Source organism: Barbus barbus, assembly GCF_936440315.1.
Source record: "Barbus barbus genome assembly, chromosome: 19".
In the NCBI taxonomy this organism is placed as follows: Eukaryota; Metazoa; Chordata; class Actinopteri; order Cypriniformes; family Cyprinidae; genus Barbus; species Barbus barbus.
In genome coordinates, this window is record NC_136747.1 from 28,427,133 (window position 1) to 28,445,588 (window position 18,456).

General features: G+C 36.1%; 1 protein-coding gene across 1 annotated transcript in view; it reads right to left on the reverse strand.

Moving 5' to 3' along the window:
* LOC306885631 (RNA-binding motif, single-stranded-interacting protein 3-like) overlaps window positions 1-6,544 on the reverse strand; it is a 41,348-nt gene extending 34,804 nt beyond the window's left edge. Inside the window, exon 1 of the mRNA XM_079442291.1 lies at window positions 6,227-6,544. Within this exon, the coding sequence (XP_079298417.1) occupies window positions 6,227-6,301 (75 nt within the window). The 5' untranslated portion in view covers window positions 6,302-6,544. The remainder of the gene's footprint in view (window positions 1-6,226) is intronic.
* Between the last annotated feature and the right edge of the window lie 11,912 nt (window positions 6,545-18,456).

Genomic DNA, 18,456 nt, shown 5'->3' on the forward strand with positions numbered 1-18,456 from the left:
CTACATTATAAGTGTTTTTATTTCCATAAAAACGTTTTGTTTCTCACATTCTCTGCTTTCACCTCAAACCTGATTTTCATGACTATGGTGATGTTTCCACACTTCTAAAAACACTAGGTAACGCTGCCATGAGGTTGTTGTTTTTTCTTCTTCTAATAAAGCTGCTAAAGAAATCACTAAATTTGATGTTTTTCTCTCGTCTGATGACTGTAATCAATCTCTATATATTTTTTTCTTCTTTTGGAAATTCATGGCAATGCCATTGTGGATTTTTCTTGCGCTATTGGAGCAAACGAGAAGGTAAAAATCATATTTGAGGATCCTGGAACTGTGGAAAGGGCCCCTGATACGTTTTTATGATGATGAGTCCTGCTCAGATGTGACTCTCTCATGAATGGTGAATGACTGTGCACATATGTTAGTGTTCCTGCTGTTTTCATAGTAATCAGAGCCACAGCTGTGTGTGTGTGTGTGTGTGTGTGTGTGTGTGCTTTATATGTTTGATCCACCGCTCACAGAAGAACCTATTCTGATAGAAAACCACACAAACTAGACAAGCTCTTACTGGAACTCTACAAATATATAGCCAAGATACACAAGAGTAACCAGAGATCATTAAGCACGGCCACACACACACACACACACACACACACGCACACACACACACACACACACACACACACACACACACACACACACACACACGCACACACACACACACACACATACACATACACACACACACACACACACACACACACACACACACACACACACACACACATACATACACACACACACACACACACACACACAATAATGCTGTATGTGTGTCTCTGTGAATGATTCTGGAGTTTCTCTTTAGTTTCCTTCTCTTCTCAATGGATCTCACCAGTGTTGTTATAAAAGAAATTGAAATCAAGCTAAAATAAAATACAAATATCAAATGAAAAAATTAACCCAAATGACAATATTTCTAATATCCATTTAGTAAGTTTTTTTCTAATTTAAATTTTATATCAATAATAATAGAAATAAATATACGATTTTATTACAAACAACTGAAACAAGTTTAAGCTGAAGCACTAAAATTGCAGATTGAAAAGGTAAATCAACATAAAACACTATTTAAAAAACGTTTTTTAATTTAAATAAAGCTAAAATATAAATATTGGATGAAAAACTGAACCCAAATGGCAATTAGAAATGTTGCAACATTTCTAATATTAATTTGGTTTACAGTAGGTTTTTATCAAATATTTATATTTTATATAAATAATAATATAATATAAAGTAATATAATCTGTTTGCAACTAACTGAAATAAGTTTAAGCTTAAGTCCTAAAATTACTACCTGAAAACTAAAAAGTAAAAGAGTATAAATATTTTTAAAAAGAACTAATAAAAATAGCAAAAGCACATACAATTAGTAATTAAACAAAAAATGAAAAGTGAAAATATGAAAATAAAAGCCAATTCAAAATATTAATAAAATACATTTATAAACAAATCAAATATATGTATATATAAAACCGTACTAAAATAAGACTGGATCTCTTCCATTCTCTCTCAGAAGGGATGTGAAACTATATTTAGTGGCTTGTTTTTGTCCTGTTTGTCTGGACTGTGACTGTAACTTCCTGAAGAATGAGACACGATCTGATTGGCTGAGGATGAAGGTCATTCTGCTAAACACAAGTCCTGTGTGTCCCTCATTAGCATATGCATATATAATGACTTAATAACCGATGCCACCTTTTACTAGGCTGTTTTATTACAGGAATATTTTAGCCAGACCAATGACCGACGTCTTCTCGCTGTATCAGGACATTAATACATGTCATCAGAAGGACAGTGAATGTCTCCTTATTTTACAGCACTTTTAATCTCATCCCTGTCACTGTGATTTTATGTAGTAAACGTTTGGAGTCAGTAAGATTTTTTTGGTAAAGAAATTAATCATTTTATTCAGCAAAGATGCATTAAATTGATCAAAAATAACAGTAAAGTTATAAAAAATATCATCAACCCCAACCTTCTTAACAGTAGTGCATAAAAAGGTTTATATTCAAATAAAAGTTGTTTGTGTGTGTGTGTGTGTCTGTCTGTGTGTGTGTGTGTGTAAATGCTTTCAAAGGTCACTGACCAAGCTCAGATTTCAGATTTATAATGTCACAGATGTGTTATTGTGTGATCTGAGTTTGGTCTCAGAGGAGAATCATGGGAAATCACAGCTAACGTTTGCAGCGCTGCTGTCCTCTGTTGATCACATATTAAAGGTCAGTGTTTAGTGCCACAGATTCTGTGTTTGACTGAATGTTCAGAGACACCGGATGAATTTATAACAATCATAAACACACACACAGAACAAAGAAGAAGAATCAGAGAGCTTGTATGATTTACAGACTCCTGCACAAGATATCATGCGATTACCTTAGTATATGAACATGTCAATCATTAATTACTACGGTATATATCAAAGTACTATAGTAAAACCATGGTACTTGTGTAGAGAAAAGATCATGTGACTTTCCCTTGTTCAGCTGACAAATGTTATCTCGTAACATCTGCTGTGTGTTTATAGGCCGTGTTTAACAGCACACAGATGTGCAGTGTTTCATATGTGCATCATTAAAACCCCTTCAGCAAAAACTCACACACACACATACAAATAAACACACACACACACACAGTCACGCATTCACTCACTCACTCACCCACAACACAACACAACACACACAAACACACGCACACATGTTGGTTTTTGTGGTTTATGGGGACTCTCCATAGGCGTAATGGTTTTTATACTGAACAAACTGTGTGTGCTATTGCCCTACACCAACCCTACACCTAAACTTAGCCCTCACAGGAAACTTTGTGCATTTTTAGATTTTCAAAAAAACACCATTTAGTATGTTTTTTAAGCCTTTTGAATTACGGGGACATAGGCAGTGTCCTCATAAACCACCTTCATATTGTAATACCTCTGTCATACCCATGTCATTATACACATTTGTGTCCTCATAAACCACATAAACATGCACACACACACACATGCACTCTCTCTCTCTCTCTCTCTCTCTCCTCTCTGTCTCTCTCTCTCTTTCTCTCTCTCTCTGCATGCGTCTTCATGCTCTGAATATCTTTGTGTGTCTGGAGGGTGTGTGTGTGTGTGCGCGCGTGCGTGTGTGTGTGTGTGTGTGTGTGTGTGTGTGCCTACTGAACCATATTTTGGGTACAAATTTGTACAGTAAAATGCGGTAAACCTGACGAAACCTCCATTTAGGGACGTCCTCATTTGTAAAAACAGTATAAAATGTAAATACATATTTATAAACTAATTTAGATATATTTGAAGAGGTCCTTTTGGGGACCTCTTCAAATGTAAGCAGTACAAAAAGAAAATATATATATAATTGAATTGAAATATTTATTTATGTTTATATTATGATATATCGTTTGGGGACATCCGCATTTGTAAAAACAGTAAATATATATATATATATATATTGTTTTAAAGTATGTACATATATATTTATAAATAAATATATATTTTACAAAACCTCCTTTTTTAGATGTCCTCATTTGTAAAACAGTATAAAAAAAAGGAAATAAATATATAAAATTATAAATACATTTATACATTTTATAAAACCTCCTTTTGGGGATGTCCTCACATGTAATATGTTATATGTACAAATACATTTATAAAGTTTTTTTAAAAACCTTTTATGGTCATCCTCTTTTGATTGCATTGTTTTTAACTAGCTGTGTATAAAAACAGTAGAAGTCTCTGCAATGTCCATATTTAGAGAGCTAAATAAATGTGTGACGCTCTAGTGATCCTGACACGGTCTTGCTATACAAGAGTTACGAGAAAACGAGTGTGTGTGTGTGTGTGTGTGTGTGAGAGAGAGATGCCATATGCCACCAGCACAGATGTATAACACTGTAAATTACACTGATGACCTCACACACACACACACACACACACACACACACAATAATAAAAAAAATGAATTAAACAGACCTCAAAATCAATAGATGCATTGAAGACTACATGAAACTACATTTAAAGTCAGTAACCAGCATTAAATTACCGTGTAAGATAAATGTGTGTAACTAGATAGTTAACATTAACCAGGAGCTCACAATTTAGAAACAAACTTATAAAAGATAAGTATTACTTTCTGTAAAATAACTTTGAATATGAACATCGATAAGAAAAAAAAAAGACTTTCTACCATAATATAATGAAACAATTTAAACTTAAAGCTGGTTTATAGTTGAATGAGATTCATAATTGTTTTACAACTCTGAGAGTTATTGAATTAACCGAATTACATGAAGCTGAATTATGATACAATTGTCTGATTTACAGTATGAAATGAATTCCATGCAATATTGACACTGTCACTAAACTGAATTAACATGAAACTAAACTGAGTTGAACAACGACACTATTTCTTTCTTTAGAGCTGCTTCACAGCTGAAATGTTTGAATTTTGAAACATTGACACTGATATTGAAGTAAAGTGAATAAACACAACTAAATTAATTATGACACTATTGTAATCTATAGGTGTTTTAAAGTAAATTGAAATAGTTTCATAATTGATTAACTTGGCAGCATTGACACTTATTTAACTAAATTGACCAAACAATGATTTTTCAACTAAATGTAGTTGAATTATGACACTATTGCCCTTTTTAAAGCTGCTTTATAGTTTATTTAGCATTTGTTTTATAATCGAGGACCACTGCTACATTAACACTGTCAGTGAACTGAATTAAATCATCATTAAACTGAGCTGAATCACAACACCATTGTACAGCTGCTTAAGGAACTGAATTGGTTTCCTAATTGAATTGTGTAACTGTGACAGTTCTTGAACCGAACTGAATCAACATTGAACTGAGTTGCTTTACAGTTTAAATTAATCTGTTTCATAATTGAAGTTTGCAACACTGAATGAGACTATTCTTCTGTAGAGCAACTTTATAACCAAACTTGTTTTATAATTGATTAATTTTGCAACATTTACACTGAACTGAATCAGCATCAATCTAAATTAAGATAAACAATGATTGTTATCTTCTGTGGAGATGCTTTATAATTAAATTTTGTTTCATAATTGATGAATTTTGTAACATTAACATTGTTATTTTCCTGTTTTGTATCTGCATTGTATAAAACCCCATAGAAGTAAAAGCGCAATATAAATACTGTAAATGTGACTTGACAACTGTCAACTTGTCCTGTCAGTGTCAAGCCAGTGAATACGTCACTAGCTGTTTCCATTCACCTATTTTTATGCGCATTTTGGGATATTGCATGATAAAAAAAAAAAATAAATAAAAAAACGCTGGATGGAAAGGCCAAGATGCACATAAATTCCAAAAATGTATGCACTCAACTAAGTATACTGAAAAAAAAAAATATTAACTGAATTTACTAAAAAAAAAAAAAAAATGAATGTAAGTGGTTGCAATCAATTTATTTTAGCTACATTTAAATAAATACATTTAGTTGACTAACTTACTTTTTATTTAAATGTTTTATTTAAAAGATAAATTGTTTGCAACAACTTACCTTAAAATTTTTTTATCATTTTCAGTGTAGGATATTTTTTTTTGATCCAGTAAGAAATCATAAACTATGATGGAAACACTTTTACTGAATAAATTCCTTAATGCGCATCAAAAACAGACATGTGACTTTGCGATGGGACGGCATAAAACAGGACCAACCAACAAACCGATCTCATTGCACAGCATCTGAAAGACTGAAATGCTAGTTTTGTCATTCTAATATGCTCATATCATTCTAATATGTCATTCTTAAGTCTCGTCAAAGTGCTTTGTTATAATTAAGTCCTAGAACTGCGTTTCCAAACAGCAGATTCCGAGAATAAGATAACTGCGTTTCGTTTGCACGCTCTGAAGCTCGTAATTTATTGTATACACAAATTATTATATATAGTGCCTTCTCCTACTGCCGCAAATTTACATTTTCTTCATGATATTTAGCCCGAAGTAATCAAGAAGTGACGATTTTGTTCTCTTCAACTCCCTGGATGGAAACGGTGCTTTATTCGCAAATGTTTTATGCGATATTCCAATTTTGTGCATAAGTTTAAGTCGTAACTTTGGATGGAAACATAGCTAGTTTCAGAGAGAGGCTGAGCAGAAGAGAGAACAAAGAGAGAGTCCAGCGTCTCGTTACCTTGCTGTGAGCGCAGGGTGGATAGTAGCAGGTGTAGTGCGGGAACATCTGATGCTGCTCCAGCGTCTTTCCCATGAAGCTGCAGTCTGGAGTCCGGAGCGCCAGTCCCTGACGAATGAGTGCGAGGATGATGAGGATGCTCTGTCCTCCTCCGCTGAGATACTCCAGCACTGTAATCCAGCACAGACGCGGAGCGGTGAAGGAGAAGACAGGTGGAGGTCCGGGATCCGTGCGAACGAGAGAGCATGTGCTCCGTCTGTCAGAGGAGGAGAGAAGAGGAGTGTCTGTGATCTGTGTGCTTTCTGCTCCAATAACAGAGTCTCTGTTCAGTGGCTCGACTGGAGAGAGAGAGAGAGAGAAGGGGTGCAGTCCCTCTACTGGTGATAAATGAAACTATAGGGCAAGTGTCAAACACAGCAGCTGTTTTAAAACCTGACTAGACAGCATTTTTGTGCATTATACTTTTGCAAGCAATTGTTTAGCAGACACTGGTTTAGTTTATGCATGCAACCTCATAATCTGTCAAATAATATTGAAAAGCCTTCATGTAAACACCTCAATCGATCCGAATGGAATTTCTATCAAACTATTAAAAATAGTTTTTATTTGCGGAGATACAGCTGGAATAAAGGTAAAATATAAGTCAAAACCTTAAATGAAAATTAGAAATGAAAGAAAAAAATAATAAGTTGATATACTAAGGCCTGGTTTCTCAGACAGGGTTTAGACTAAACCAGGATTAGGTCATAGGTAAATTAGGACATTTAAGTAATTTTTTATAAATGTAATTTAGGAAAAAAAAAAAAACATTACTGGTGTTCATCTTGAGACGAAACAAATTTTATGATCAGTCAGTGCAAGTTTCTTTCAGTTGAAACAGCTCAGACTTGCATTTTAGTCTGGGACTAGTCTTAAGCCTTGTCTGTGAAACCAGGGGAATAATTATTCAGATTAAATAAATAAATAAATAAATAAATAAAACTCTAATAAATGTGACAAAACTGAACTATGAAAATTAGAAATGTTGCCTCAGCAACATACTGAAAAATATGGTTAAGTACTGAAATTAATAAAACTACACCGGAAATATAAAAAAATATTTGCTGAAAAATAATTTTAGTAATGAGCTAAAAAAGCTCAGACTAATAATAATTAAAAACGCAAGGTTGTTGAATCAGATTGTATAAATATAAGATTATAATAAATATAAACCTAAATTGGAAAAAAAATACTAAAACTAATGAAAAAAAGACAATAGCACATAAAATTACTAAAACAAACTAAAATAAAAATGCAACTGAAAATATAAAAATGAAAGCTAAATAATAAATGCTATAACAGTAAATAACAAATTGGATTGGACTCATTTGGATTGACAGAAATCAGTGCATGTAGACATTTCCAGTGTTCCTCAAAGAGCTTTTAGATGAGCTGTGCTCGCATTATTAAAGCTACATGTTGGTTTTATTAATTGTGCTGATTAAAAGTCTTCAAACACACCCTCTCATAAGCCAGGAGGAAATGAACTGCTTAAATTAGACTTGAATCACCTTCTTAATAAAGTGATGAACTCTGAAACACTCACCTCAGTGCAAGCGTCTTGAGATGGTCTTGATTTGGATGTGCTCCACAGCAGGGTCTCGTTTGGTTTATGGATCAATACCGAGAAACAAAAACAAACGCTTTGTTTAATCCTCCTAAAAAACCTGAAATACAAAGACAAACATGTATACACTCTTGAAAATAAAGCTGCTAAATGTTTTTCCCAAAGAACTCCTCAGTAAACAATTCCTAAAAGAAAGTTTTTTTTTTTTCATTGTGTGAATAACATTTGAATAATCTAATAACTTCATTTATTTGTTTATCCCATGTTTTTGTGTGAACTATCAAATAACATAGATAAAATATTAGATTATTTTAAGTTTTAAACATCAAAACAACAACCTGGTCTCATGGCATTTATGTACCTGGGTGCACTTTTTAGCGAGACACGAAATACTTACCAATAACTACATATTACTGCAGTTTCCTAAAGAAACAAACACTAGAGGCAGTAAAGCTGACACCTTTTACTCCTTTTCACACAAATTTACAGAGTATTGATTAATAAAGCGTATTTTTCGCACAATTACGCTACGACTTATGCTATATGCTGGGAGATTTGAAAACTGATGCTTCGCTACATTTTAAAACGCATTAATTACTGAGTAAAAAAAATAAATAAATGAAAAAACCAAACTGGAAACTACTGCAGTAAATAATGGGCAGGAGAACAAACTGGTGCTAAAATCACAAGAACGATGCAGATGGACAGACAGGCGTTAATGATGCAGACCCAGCTGAAAACCAAACTCCATCTTATTCTGCTGAAGTTGAACTCGAAGGAAATGAAGTGAACCCCTGGCCATGTTTATGCTCTATTCCGTGTAAGCTGTGTTTGCCTAGGGAGACCACACTAGCCGCTGGACATCACTCCTTCCCAAGCATATAGAGGTAAGCTAAATACTTGCATCATTGCACTGGTGGTTAAAATGAAGCTTTGGCAGTTTAGCAAAAGGTTTTATACAAATTAGCCAAAAAGACAGTGGTGCAGGGTGTGCGATATCGTCTGTGATAATATCGTAATTGTTATTTTAACGATGTGCAATTTGATTTAGCCAAAAACCAAACTAAACCCTGCTACCGTGTGTGGAGTCTAGTATATTAGTGCGCGCGCGTGTTCTTTCACTCTTAAAATGCATTTAAAATAATCACAAAATTGAAGATATAGGGGCAGAAAATGTATATTTATATAATTCCATATAGTACATCAATATCACACAAAGAGTGCCATTTTTCTCCAAAAAATAGCATGATTAGCTAAATGCCACTTCAGATGAAGCTTCTGTGTTTCCTCTGCATTGCAAAGATGAATTGTGTTAATATTGATTTAATTTGCCTGGTCACAGCCCAGATATCTTATTATTCTAAATAACTGATTCCTTTCATTAAAAACAACCAATTTGAGATTTATAGGCCTATCCCAGGGGTGTCAGCCGCAGCCCTGCCGAGTTTAGTTCCAACCCTGCTCCAACACACATACCATGTAGTTTTCAAACAAGCCTAAATAATTAGATTATTATAGATATACCCTAATTAAACACAACTGATCCATTGTTTAATTAGGATTATATCTATACTGTGTAGGGCTGTGGCCATCCAGGAACTGAGTTTGACACCCTTGGCCTATCACATTGTTGCGTCCAAAATTCCACAATTTTTACTCTGAGTAAATTTTAAATGAGCTACTTTTTACTTTTACTTGAGTAGATTTTTAGACTAGTACTTTTACTTAAATAAAATTTCATTAAGGTAATTGTACTTTTACTTGAGTAAAATATTTTCGTATTCTTTCCACCTCTGGCATCACACATATCCAGCCTCGTATCTATGGGTTGTTACGGTACGTGGGTTGTGGTAATGAACGCCCCGACAGGAGTAGAAAAAAGGAGGCTTTTAATCAGCTTCAACACCGTAGTACAATAATGAACTTATTTACAGACAAAAACCAAGGGAAAAGTCAGGACTTATAAAGGGGCTGGAACAAACGAGAAAACAAGATAATTGAATCAAACACAGGTGACGGGGATGATAGATAATGGACGAAACCAGCGGAGGCGAAGGATAGCTGGGCGGAACCAGCGGGGACTCAGGAGGGTACTTGCGAGGAGCAGGCACTAGAGGGAACTCAGGTGGGCTGGACGGGACCAGCGGGAACTCAGGTGGGCTGGACGGGACCAGTGGCAACTCAGGTGGGCTGGACGGGACCATCATCGCCGTCCTGGGCGGCGGGACCATCATCGCCGTGAACGGCGCAATGTTCATCGCGGGCTGCGGCGGTTTCCTCATCGCCGCCGGCGGAACATTCATCGCCGTGTGCAAGGCTCCGGCTCTGGGTCGGAGGCTCTCCAGACACCGGATTACTGCTTCTCTCCAGTCGAGGTCGGAGGTGTCTGGGAGCTCTCGCTGCTGGTGGTAAGTGAGCCCGAGCCGGAGCATCATCTTGAGGCTTCCTCCTTCCAGTGAGCTGGCGAGGGCGAGAGGCGCAAATGCCATTAAAAAAACTCTCTGGGTCCTGGATGGCGTGAGCCAGATCAAAAAATTGTGCGAGCTCACCTATATTCTTGTTTCGGTCAGTAAATCTGTTACGGTACGTGGGTTGTGGTAATGAACACCCCGACAGGAGTAGAAAAAAGGAGGCTTTTAATCAGCTTCAACACCGTAGTACAATAATGAACTTATTTACAGACAAAAACCAAGGGAAAAGTCAGGACTTATAAAGGGGCTGGAACAAACGAGAAAACAAGATAATTGAATCAAACACAGGTGACGGGGATGATAGATAATGGACGAAACCAGCGGAGACGAAGGATAGCTGGGCGGAACCAGCGGGGACTCAGGAGGGTACTTGCGAGGAGCAGGCACAGGAGGGCACTTGCGAGGAGCAGGCACTAGAGGTGGAAACTCAGAACTCAGGTGGGCTGGACGGGACCAGCGGGAACTCAGGTGGGCTGGACGGGACCAGCGGGAACTCAGGTGGGCTGGACGGGACCAGCGGGAACTCAGGTGGGCTGGACGGGACCATCATCGCCGTCCTGGGCGGCGGGACCATCATCGCCGTGAACGGCGCAACGTTCATCGCGGGCTGCGGCGGTTTCCTCATCGCCGCCGACGGAACATTCATCGCCGTGTGCAAGGCTCCGGCTCTGGGTCGGAGGCTCTCCAGACACCGGATTACTGCTTCTCTCCAGTCGAGGTCGGAGGTGTCTGGGAGCTCTCGCTGCTGGTGGTAAGTGAGCCCGAGCCGGAGCATCATCTTGAGGTTTCCTCCTTCCAGTGAGCTGGCGAGGGCGAGAGGCGCAAATGCCATTAAAAAACTCGCTGGGTCCTGGATGGCGTGAGCCAGATCAAAAAATTGTGCGAGCTCACCCATATTCTTGTTTCGGTCAGTAAATCTGTTACGGTACGTGGGTTGTGGTAATGAACGCCCCGACAGGAGTAGAAAAAAGGAGGCTTTTAATCAGCTTCAGCACCGTAGTACAATAATGAACTTATTTACAGACAAAAACCAAGGGAAAAGTCAGGACTTATAAAGGGGCTGGAACAAACAAGATAATTGAATCAAACACAGGTGACGGGGATGATAGATAATTAACTAATGACAGGTGGAACTAAAAATGGGCAAAAGGAAAACTCAACAGAAACAGATATGTTACATGGGTTTTCAGAGACGGTAATTTTGTTCGGTAGCTCACGGAGTACGGAGCCATGCGAGGAGCTCCGGTTCGAATCCCGTGTAACTACGGTTCGATAAAGCAGTTCAAATCTGCATAAAAGGAAGTTGAAATGGCACGGTTGCATCAACAAATACGTTTTTATACCAGTTTTGCATTTGTTAACACTATCGGGTAGGTTTAGGGTTGGGTTTGGTGTAGGGCATATTTCCAACACGATAGAGCATTAACTTTTAGGGACAGACCCCGGATATTTGGATTCTGAACCACCGCAGTACGTACCTGTAGCAACATAATAAAAACACAGCAATACGTACCTATATCAACATAATAAAAACATGCCAGGGTTCACATATTTAACCGGTGTTTTAGGCCACTCAGTGGACATTTCTCTTTGAAACTTCGGCGAAACGTGCAGTAAGCTACGTAAAACGGTGTCGCACAGAAAGTGCACAGAGGTACGTATTTTTATGAGACCAGGTTGCAAAACAAAGAATTCCCCTGTTAATAATGTTAAATCTTTCAATTCAAGTAAATATTATTATTTCAATTCAAAGCTGGCACACTTAAGGTGAATACAAAACAAAATCTCATGTAATATTTAGTTATATTCTCCTGAGGTGGATGATCAAATGAAGGTTAAGTATCTACATTCCCTGCATTTATTGAACAGAAACAGTACTTTATTCAGGCCAAATGTTGCATTGTATTGGAGAACAGTGGCATTTACATACTGTATGTGCATGTGCAGACAAAAGCAGAAGCATGTGGAGCTGTAACACACACACACACACACACACAGCTTGTTTTGAGATGCAGTCAGATATGACAGTGAAAAAGAGAGGGGACCTGATGGAAATAGAGCAGAACGGATCCATCTCTCCTCCTCTGTGTCTCTGTGCGCTGTAGATCAACAAAACTGAGTGCGTGTGTGTGTGTCTGTGTTTCCCATGAGACTTTATCAACAAATCAGGCGCTGTTTAACTCCAGGTGTGTTTGATTTCCCAGCTGAACTAAAGCTACAGCTAAACTCCATTCACTTCCAGTCATGTGCGTGTGAACGTGGATGAGCGGAAACATGAAAACATGTGAAGAATTTCATCTTTCACTGCGTACCAAACAAGGTTATTATAATTAACTAAAAAGAAAACCATTAAAAAACTAAAATAATCAGACATAATAATAATAATAATAACAATTATCTGGAAAAGGCAGCTTATTTTATTTCATCTAGTTTCAGAGGTAACATTCCTCATTTTTATGTAGTTTCATTTTAAGTATAAATAAAATAAAACTAATAAATAAAATTGTTAAAAATGATAGACATTAAAACACTAATTAATTTCTGAAGTGCTGTGATTAAACAGGACACTGTACGGTGGCTCAGAAGTGCAAAACAAATCACGATCCTGAAAACAAAATAACGAATTACAAATGCAAATGCAAATCTAAAAAACAAAATAACAATTCAGAAAACACTACAACAATTCAGAAAACATTATAACAATTCAGAAAACACAACGACAAATCAGACAAACCGGAAGAAGTAGGTATAGTTTGAGACAGCGCCATTGGTTTGGGAATAGATTGCTCACCACTGACTGGATGAGACATCTGTCAATCAAGGGGTACAGGAAGAACCAGAAGAAGAAGAGCAGAGTCAACTGAAGCATCAGCTCCAATTGCACAGATGGTAGATTGTGTGTCAATGTGTTTTTTGACGTGATCGACCCGGGTTCGATCCCGCCTTTTGCCTAACTTTTTTTTTCTCTCTTTTCAAATCTCGTATTGCATCGGAAAGGCAATAGTCAAAGGAAATAATCAAAAAGTTGAAAACAAAGTATCGAGTAGGGTTAGGGTAGGTGTAGGGAGGGCTTTATTGTACCAATAAGGTGGCAATGGCGCTGTCTCAAACTATACCTACCTCTTCCGGTTTGTCTGATTTGTCGTTGTGTTTTCTTACTTGTTATAATGTTTTCGGAATTGTTGTTGTGTTTTCTGAATTGTTATTTTGTTTTTTAGATTTGCATTTGCGTTTGTAATTCGTTATTTTGTTTTCAGAATCACGATTTGTTTTGTTTGCACTTCTGGGCCACCGTAACACTGTCTGGAGTATCCTTATACAGAGATGAACTTTTTAAACTACGAAGAGCCAAAAATCACCTGCTTTAGGGCTGTGGGTGTAAAATAAATGTTGTATTATACCCAACTATATTATATTAAAATGCACATTTAAAAAAACAAAACATTTAATTTATATTCCCTATATATATATATATATATATACTTAGTGGTGTCAAACGATTAATCGCATCCAAAATAAAAGTTTTTGTTTACATAATATATGTGTGTGTTCTGTGTATATTTATTATGTATATATAAATACACACACATACAGTATATATTTTGAAAATATTTACAAGTATTTACTTGTCTATATTTATATTCATATAATTTATATTATATATAAATATATTTAAACATATATATTTTTTTAAATGTATACATGCGTTTGTATTTATATATACATAAATATACAGGTGCATCTCAATAAATTAGAATGTCGCGGAAAACTTCAACTCAAATTGTGAAACTCGTGTATTAAATAAATTCAATGCACACAGACTGAAGTAGTTTAAGTTTTTGGTTCTTTTAATTGTGATGATTTAGACTCACATCTAACAAAAACCCACCAATTCACTATCTCAACAAATTAGAATACTTCATAAGACCAATACAACATTTTTTTAGTGAATTGTTGGCCTTCTGGAAAGTATGTTAATTTACTGTACAGTATATGTACTCAATACTTGGTAGGGGCTCCAGTAGCAGTCCAGTTCTTTTTCTCCACAGCCCAGGTAAGACGCTTCTGACGTTGTCTCTGGTTCAGAAGTGGCTTGGTAGCCCTTTTCCTGAAGACGTCTGAGCGTGGAGACTCTTGATGCACTGACTCCAGCTTCAGTCCACTCCTTGTGAAGCTCTCACAAGTGTTTGAATCAGCTTTGCTTGACAGTATTCTCAAGCTTGCGGTCATCCCTGTTGCTTGTGAACCTTTTCCTACCCAATTTCTTCCTTCCGGTCAACTTTGCATGTAATATGCTTTGATACAGCACTCTGTAAACAGCCACAGCTTTCAGTAATGACCCTCTGTGACTTACTCTCTTTGTGGAGGGCGTCAATGTTCGTCTTCTGGATCATTGCCAAGTCAGCTGTCTTCCCCATTATTGTGGTTTCAAAGAACAAGAGATACCCAGAATTTATACTGTAGGGATGGTCATTAATTGAAACTCAAATGTAAATATTCTAATATTTTGAGATACCGATTTTTGACTTTCATGAGCTGTAAGCTCTAATCATCAAAATTAAAACAAAAAAAATTTGTTTTCAAAAACATTTGAAAACAAACAACTTTTGAAATGTTTTACTTTACAATGAATCTAAAATATATGAATGTTTCACTTTTTGAAATAACTTACAAGAAAAATGTACTTTTCACGATATTCTAATTTATTGAGATGCACCTGTACATAGCACACATACATATATGTAAACAAAAACTTTTATTTTGGATGTGATTAATCACGGTTAATCGTTTGACATCACTATATAGTGATAATAAAAAAAATAATAAAATTCATTCAAATTGAAAGTTAAGCAAATTAAAATACTGTTGTTTGTTTGCGCTGTTCCTATTTTTTCCTGCTCTCTTGTGATAAGGCATGGTAGCTAAATCAAAGGTTATCATGGGCCAACTTTGGCTCTGGTTTGAGCACATCTGTTCTATTGTTTTCACATGATTATTCATAATGTAATATGTATCAATACATCATATCATATTGGTGGGTTAAGGCAAAACCATTGTTTTTTCATACAGTTTTTCATGCAATTTTGCTTCCATAAACATCTTCTCTCAGACTAATAGAAAGTAGTTGAAATACACATGTACAGTAAGTGTTTTCATTTTATTACACTTCATATTTAAATCTGTACATCTTGACTGATCTTGCATTTCAGCAGCACTTACATAAACCAAACTTACAGTTGTATTTGTATCTATATTCTGAAGGTTTTTACTGAGGGGTTTGTGCACATATCAATCACCTTCATAAAACCTTTTATTCCCCATAAACATGGTAAAAACTAATTCTCTGGCTGTTGATGGTATTTAAAAAGATAAAAAGAGAAATCCAAATTCCTCTCTGGGAAAACCTTAAACTCTATTGTGTCAGTAAAATTAAACAAGAATTTTGCACCAATATTAAGGCATCTGTTCTGGATGAAAATTACGTATGAAAGTGAGTGATAATATATCAATTGTCTGTTACTGTGTTCTTTCACACTATTCACCTGTAGTGTCTTTCCGTAAGCAGTCAGTTGATTGTTTGTTTACATTTACTATATTTTGTTGGTGTTAAGAAATCATACATTCATTTTTGCAATCCTCATGATTTGATAGATCTAAGACTCAAGATCTGATCAATGGAAACTTCATCAGTAATATCCCCATCATCAGCGTCAGCAGGACACATCTAGACTTGCGTTTCATATCTACATATCTGAATAAATCAGAATAACACACATAAACACTCACTTAATGTCAAGCACACGTGTGCATATTAGAAATCATTCCCAGAAGCCCCTGCGTCTCCAGCAGAACTTCACTCTTGCGGAGTCACAGGACCGATCGTGTTCTGGGGAAGGAGGTAATCAGATGCTCATCAAAAATTAATACGGTAAAACGGCATAATGGGGTCTGATATGAAATCTGCAATTACCTCTTATGCTCATATTACAGTAAATGACTGACACCACAAATAACACACACAGAGACTACTGCACATCAGACTTTCATTGTTTTTCAGTCAGGTTAATGATCTCCAAACCCAAAACCAACTTTCTCAGAAACCTGCGCACATCAGTAGATTTACATACAACCAGGTGGACCATTTAGGAGCCGATCTGCTGCTCAAGAGACATTTCGGATTATTATCATGTTTTTACACTTAATATTTTGTGGAAACCATACACTACAGTACCATTCAAAAGTTTGGAGTAAGACAAAAACAATTATACTTTTATTCTGCAAGGATGCATTTAATTGATCAAAAGTGACAGTAAAAACCTTTATAATGTTACAAAAGATTTCTATATTTAAATGCTGTTCTTTTGAACTTTCTATTCATCTGTGAATCCTGAAAAAAAATAAAATGCATCAGTTTCCACAAAATTATTAGGCAGAACAACTGTTTTCAACATTGATAATAATCAGAAATGTTTCTTGAGCAGTAAATCAGTATATTAGAATGATTTCTGAAGATCATGTGACACTGAAGACTGGAGTAATGATGCTGAAAATACAGCTGCAGATCACAGAAATAAATTACATTTTAATGTATGTTCACATATAAAACAGTTATTTTAAATCTCAATAATATTTCACAATATAACTGATTTGACTGTATCTTGGTCAAATAAATGCAGCCTTGGTGAGCAGAAAACATTTTAAAAAATTTAAAAATAAAACTGTTTTAGAAAATATTAAGATATAATTAAATATTATTTAAAATAAAAAAAGCATAAAGCCTTTTTCAAAAGACATTATAAAGTAAAATAATAATACATTTTAGTTAAACCTCACTTTAAGTGAGAACATTTGATCTTCCATTCTTGCCGTTTGTGAATCTGCAGCTTTATTCTGAAAGTGCTTCTGTTGGTCTGAGGATGATGATGATGATGATGAAGAAACCTCATCTCATCTGCACTTCTTCACTCCTGAAGCTCAAGCTGAACTGCTCTCATACCGGCAATTAAAAGAAATCACAATATACACACCAAACAAACCAAATATTCTTATAATTCTGCACCAAGTGCTCCAATTATATATTGCAATGCTCTCTTCCAGTCAGTTCTATCAAACCTCTACTATAATCCAGAACGCGGCAGCAAGATGAATTTTTAATGAGACAAAAAGAATGCACGTCACACCTCTGTTTGTCAATTTGCTCTGGCTACCAATGGCGGCTCGCATTAAATTCAAGGCATTAATGTTTGCTAATTTACTAACTGCTTGTTTTCTTTAAAAAAAAACAACTAAAACTAGCTTCTCTATTCTTTTTTCTATCTAGCTAAAAACAAAGTTGCTCAATCAGTGAAAACTTTGCTCAAGAATTGTAGGTCAGCCCCTTGAGAAGCTATGACTCAGCTTATTATAATAATTTGTTAAGACTGGCTAATAATATAGTTTCTGACCCTAATCATGTCCTGCATAATGAGTTTGAATTATTACCATCAAATCGGAGGAACAGAGTTCCAGGATTTAACAAAGTTAGGCTGAAACACTCTTTTGTGCATCAGGCAATCCTGGAGTTGAAAATCAAGAGTATTGTGAACATGGTGTAGTTGTATAAGTGTAGTAAAGTGTAAGGCATAATGTATTGTTTAAGTGTGTTTTATTCCTGTATGGATGAAGTGTATGTTGTTGTTTAAAGGATGTTGATTGTTGTAGACATAGATACTCTCATGCAAGAAAAATTTCAATAAACTGCTATATCATATATCATATCATACTGCGTTAGGCTAACTGAGACTTGTCATAGCACTTGCATATCATTGCTCTTTTGTTGATTTTGATTGCTTCCATTGTCCTCAATTGTAAGTCGCTTTGGATAAAAGCATCTGCTAAATGACTAAATGTAAATAAAAGCACGTCACTTCCTCCATCACCTCATTAAACTCTACTTTCTTGTGCTTTTCTCAGTTGTGGCTCATTCTCATCGCTCCGTTTCGCTCGTGTCCATCTCCGCCGCTCCAGATGGAATTATGTGATGGAGAGGCAAGTGAGCAGCCTTGTGGGATATGGCACAGACATGCTGTCCGATGTGTGCCATCCCTCCATCACTCCTAATAAACTGCTGTGCCGGGGGTTCTGGGTAATTGAGCTACTCACAACACTGAGGG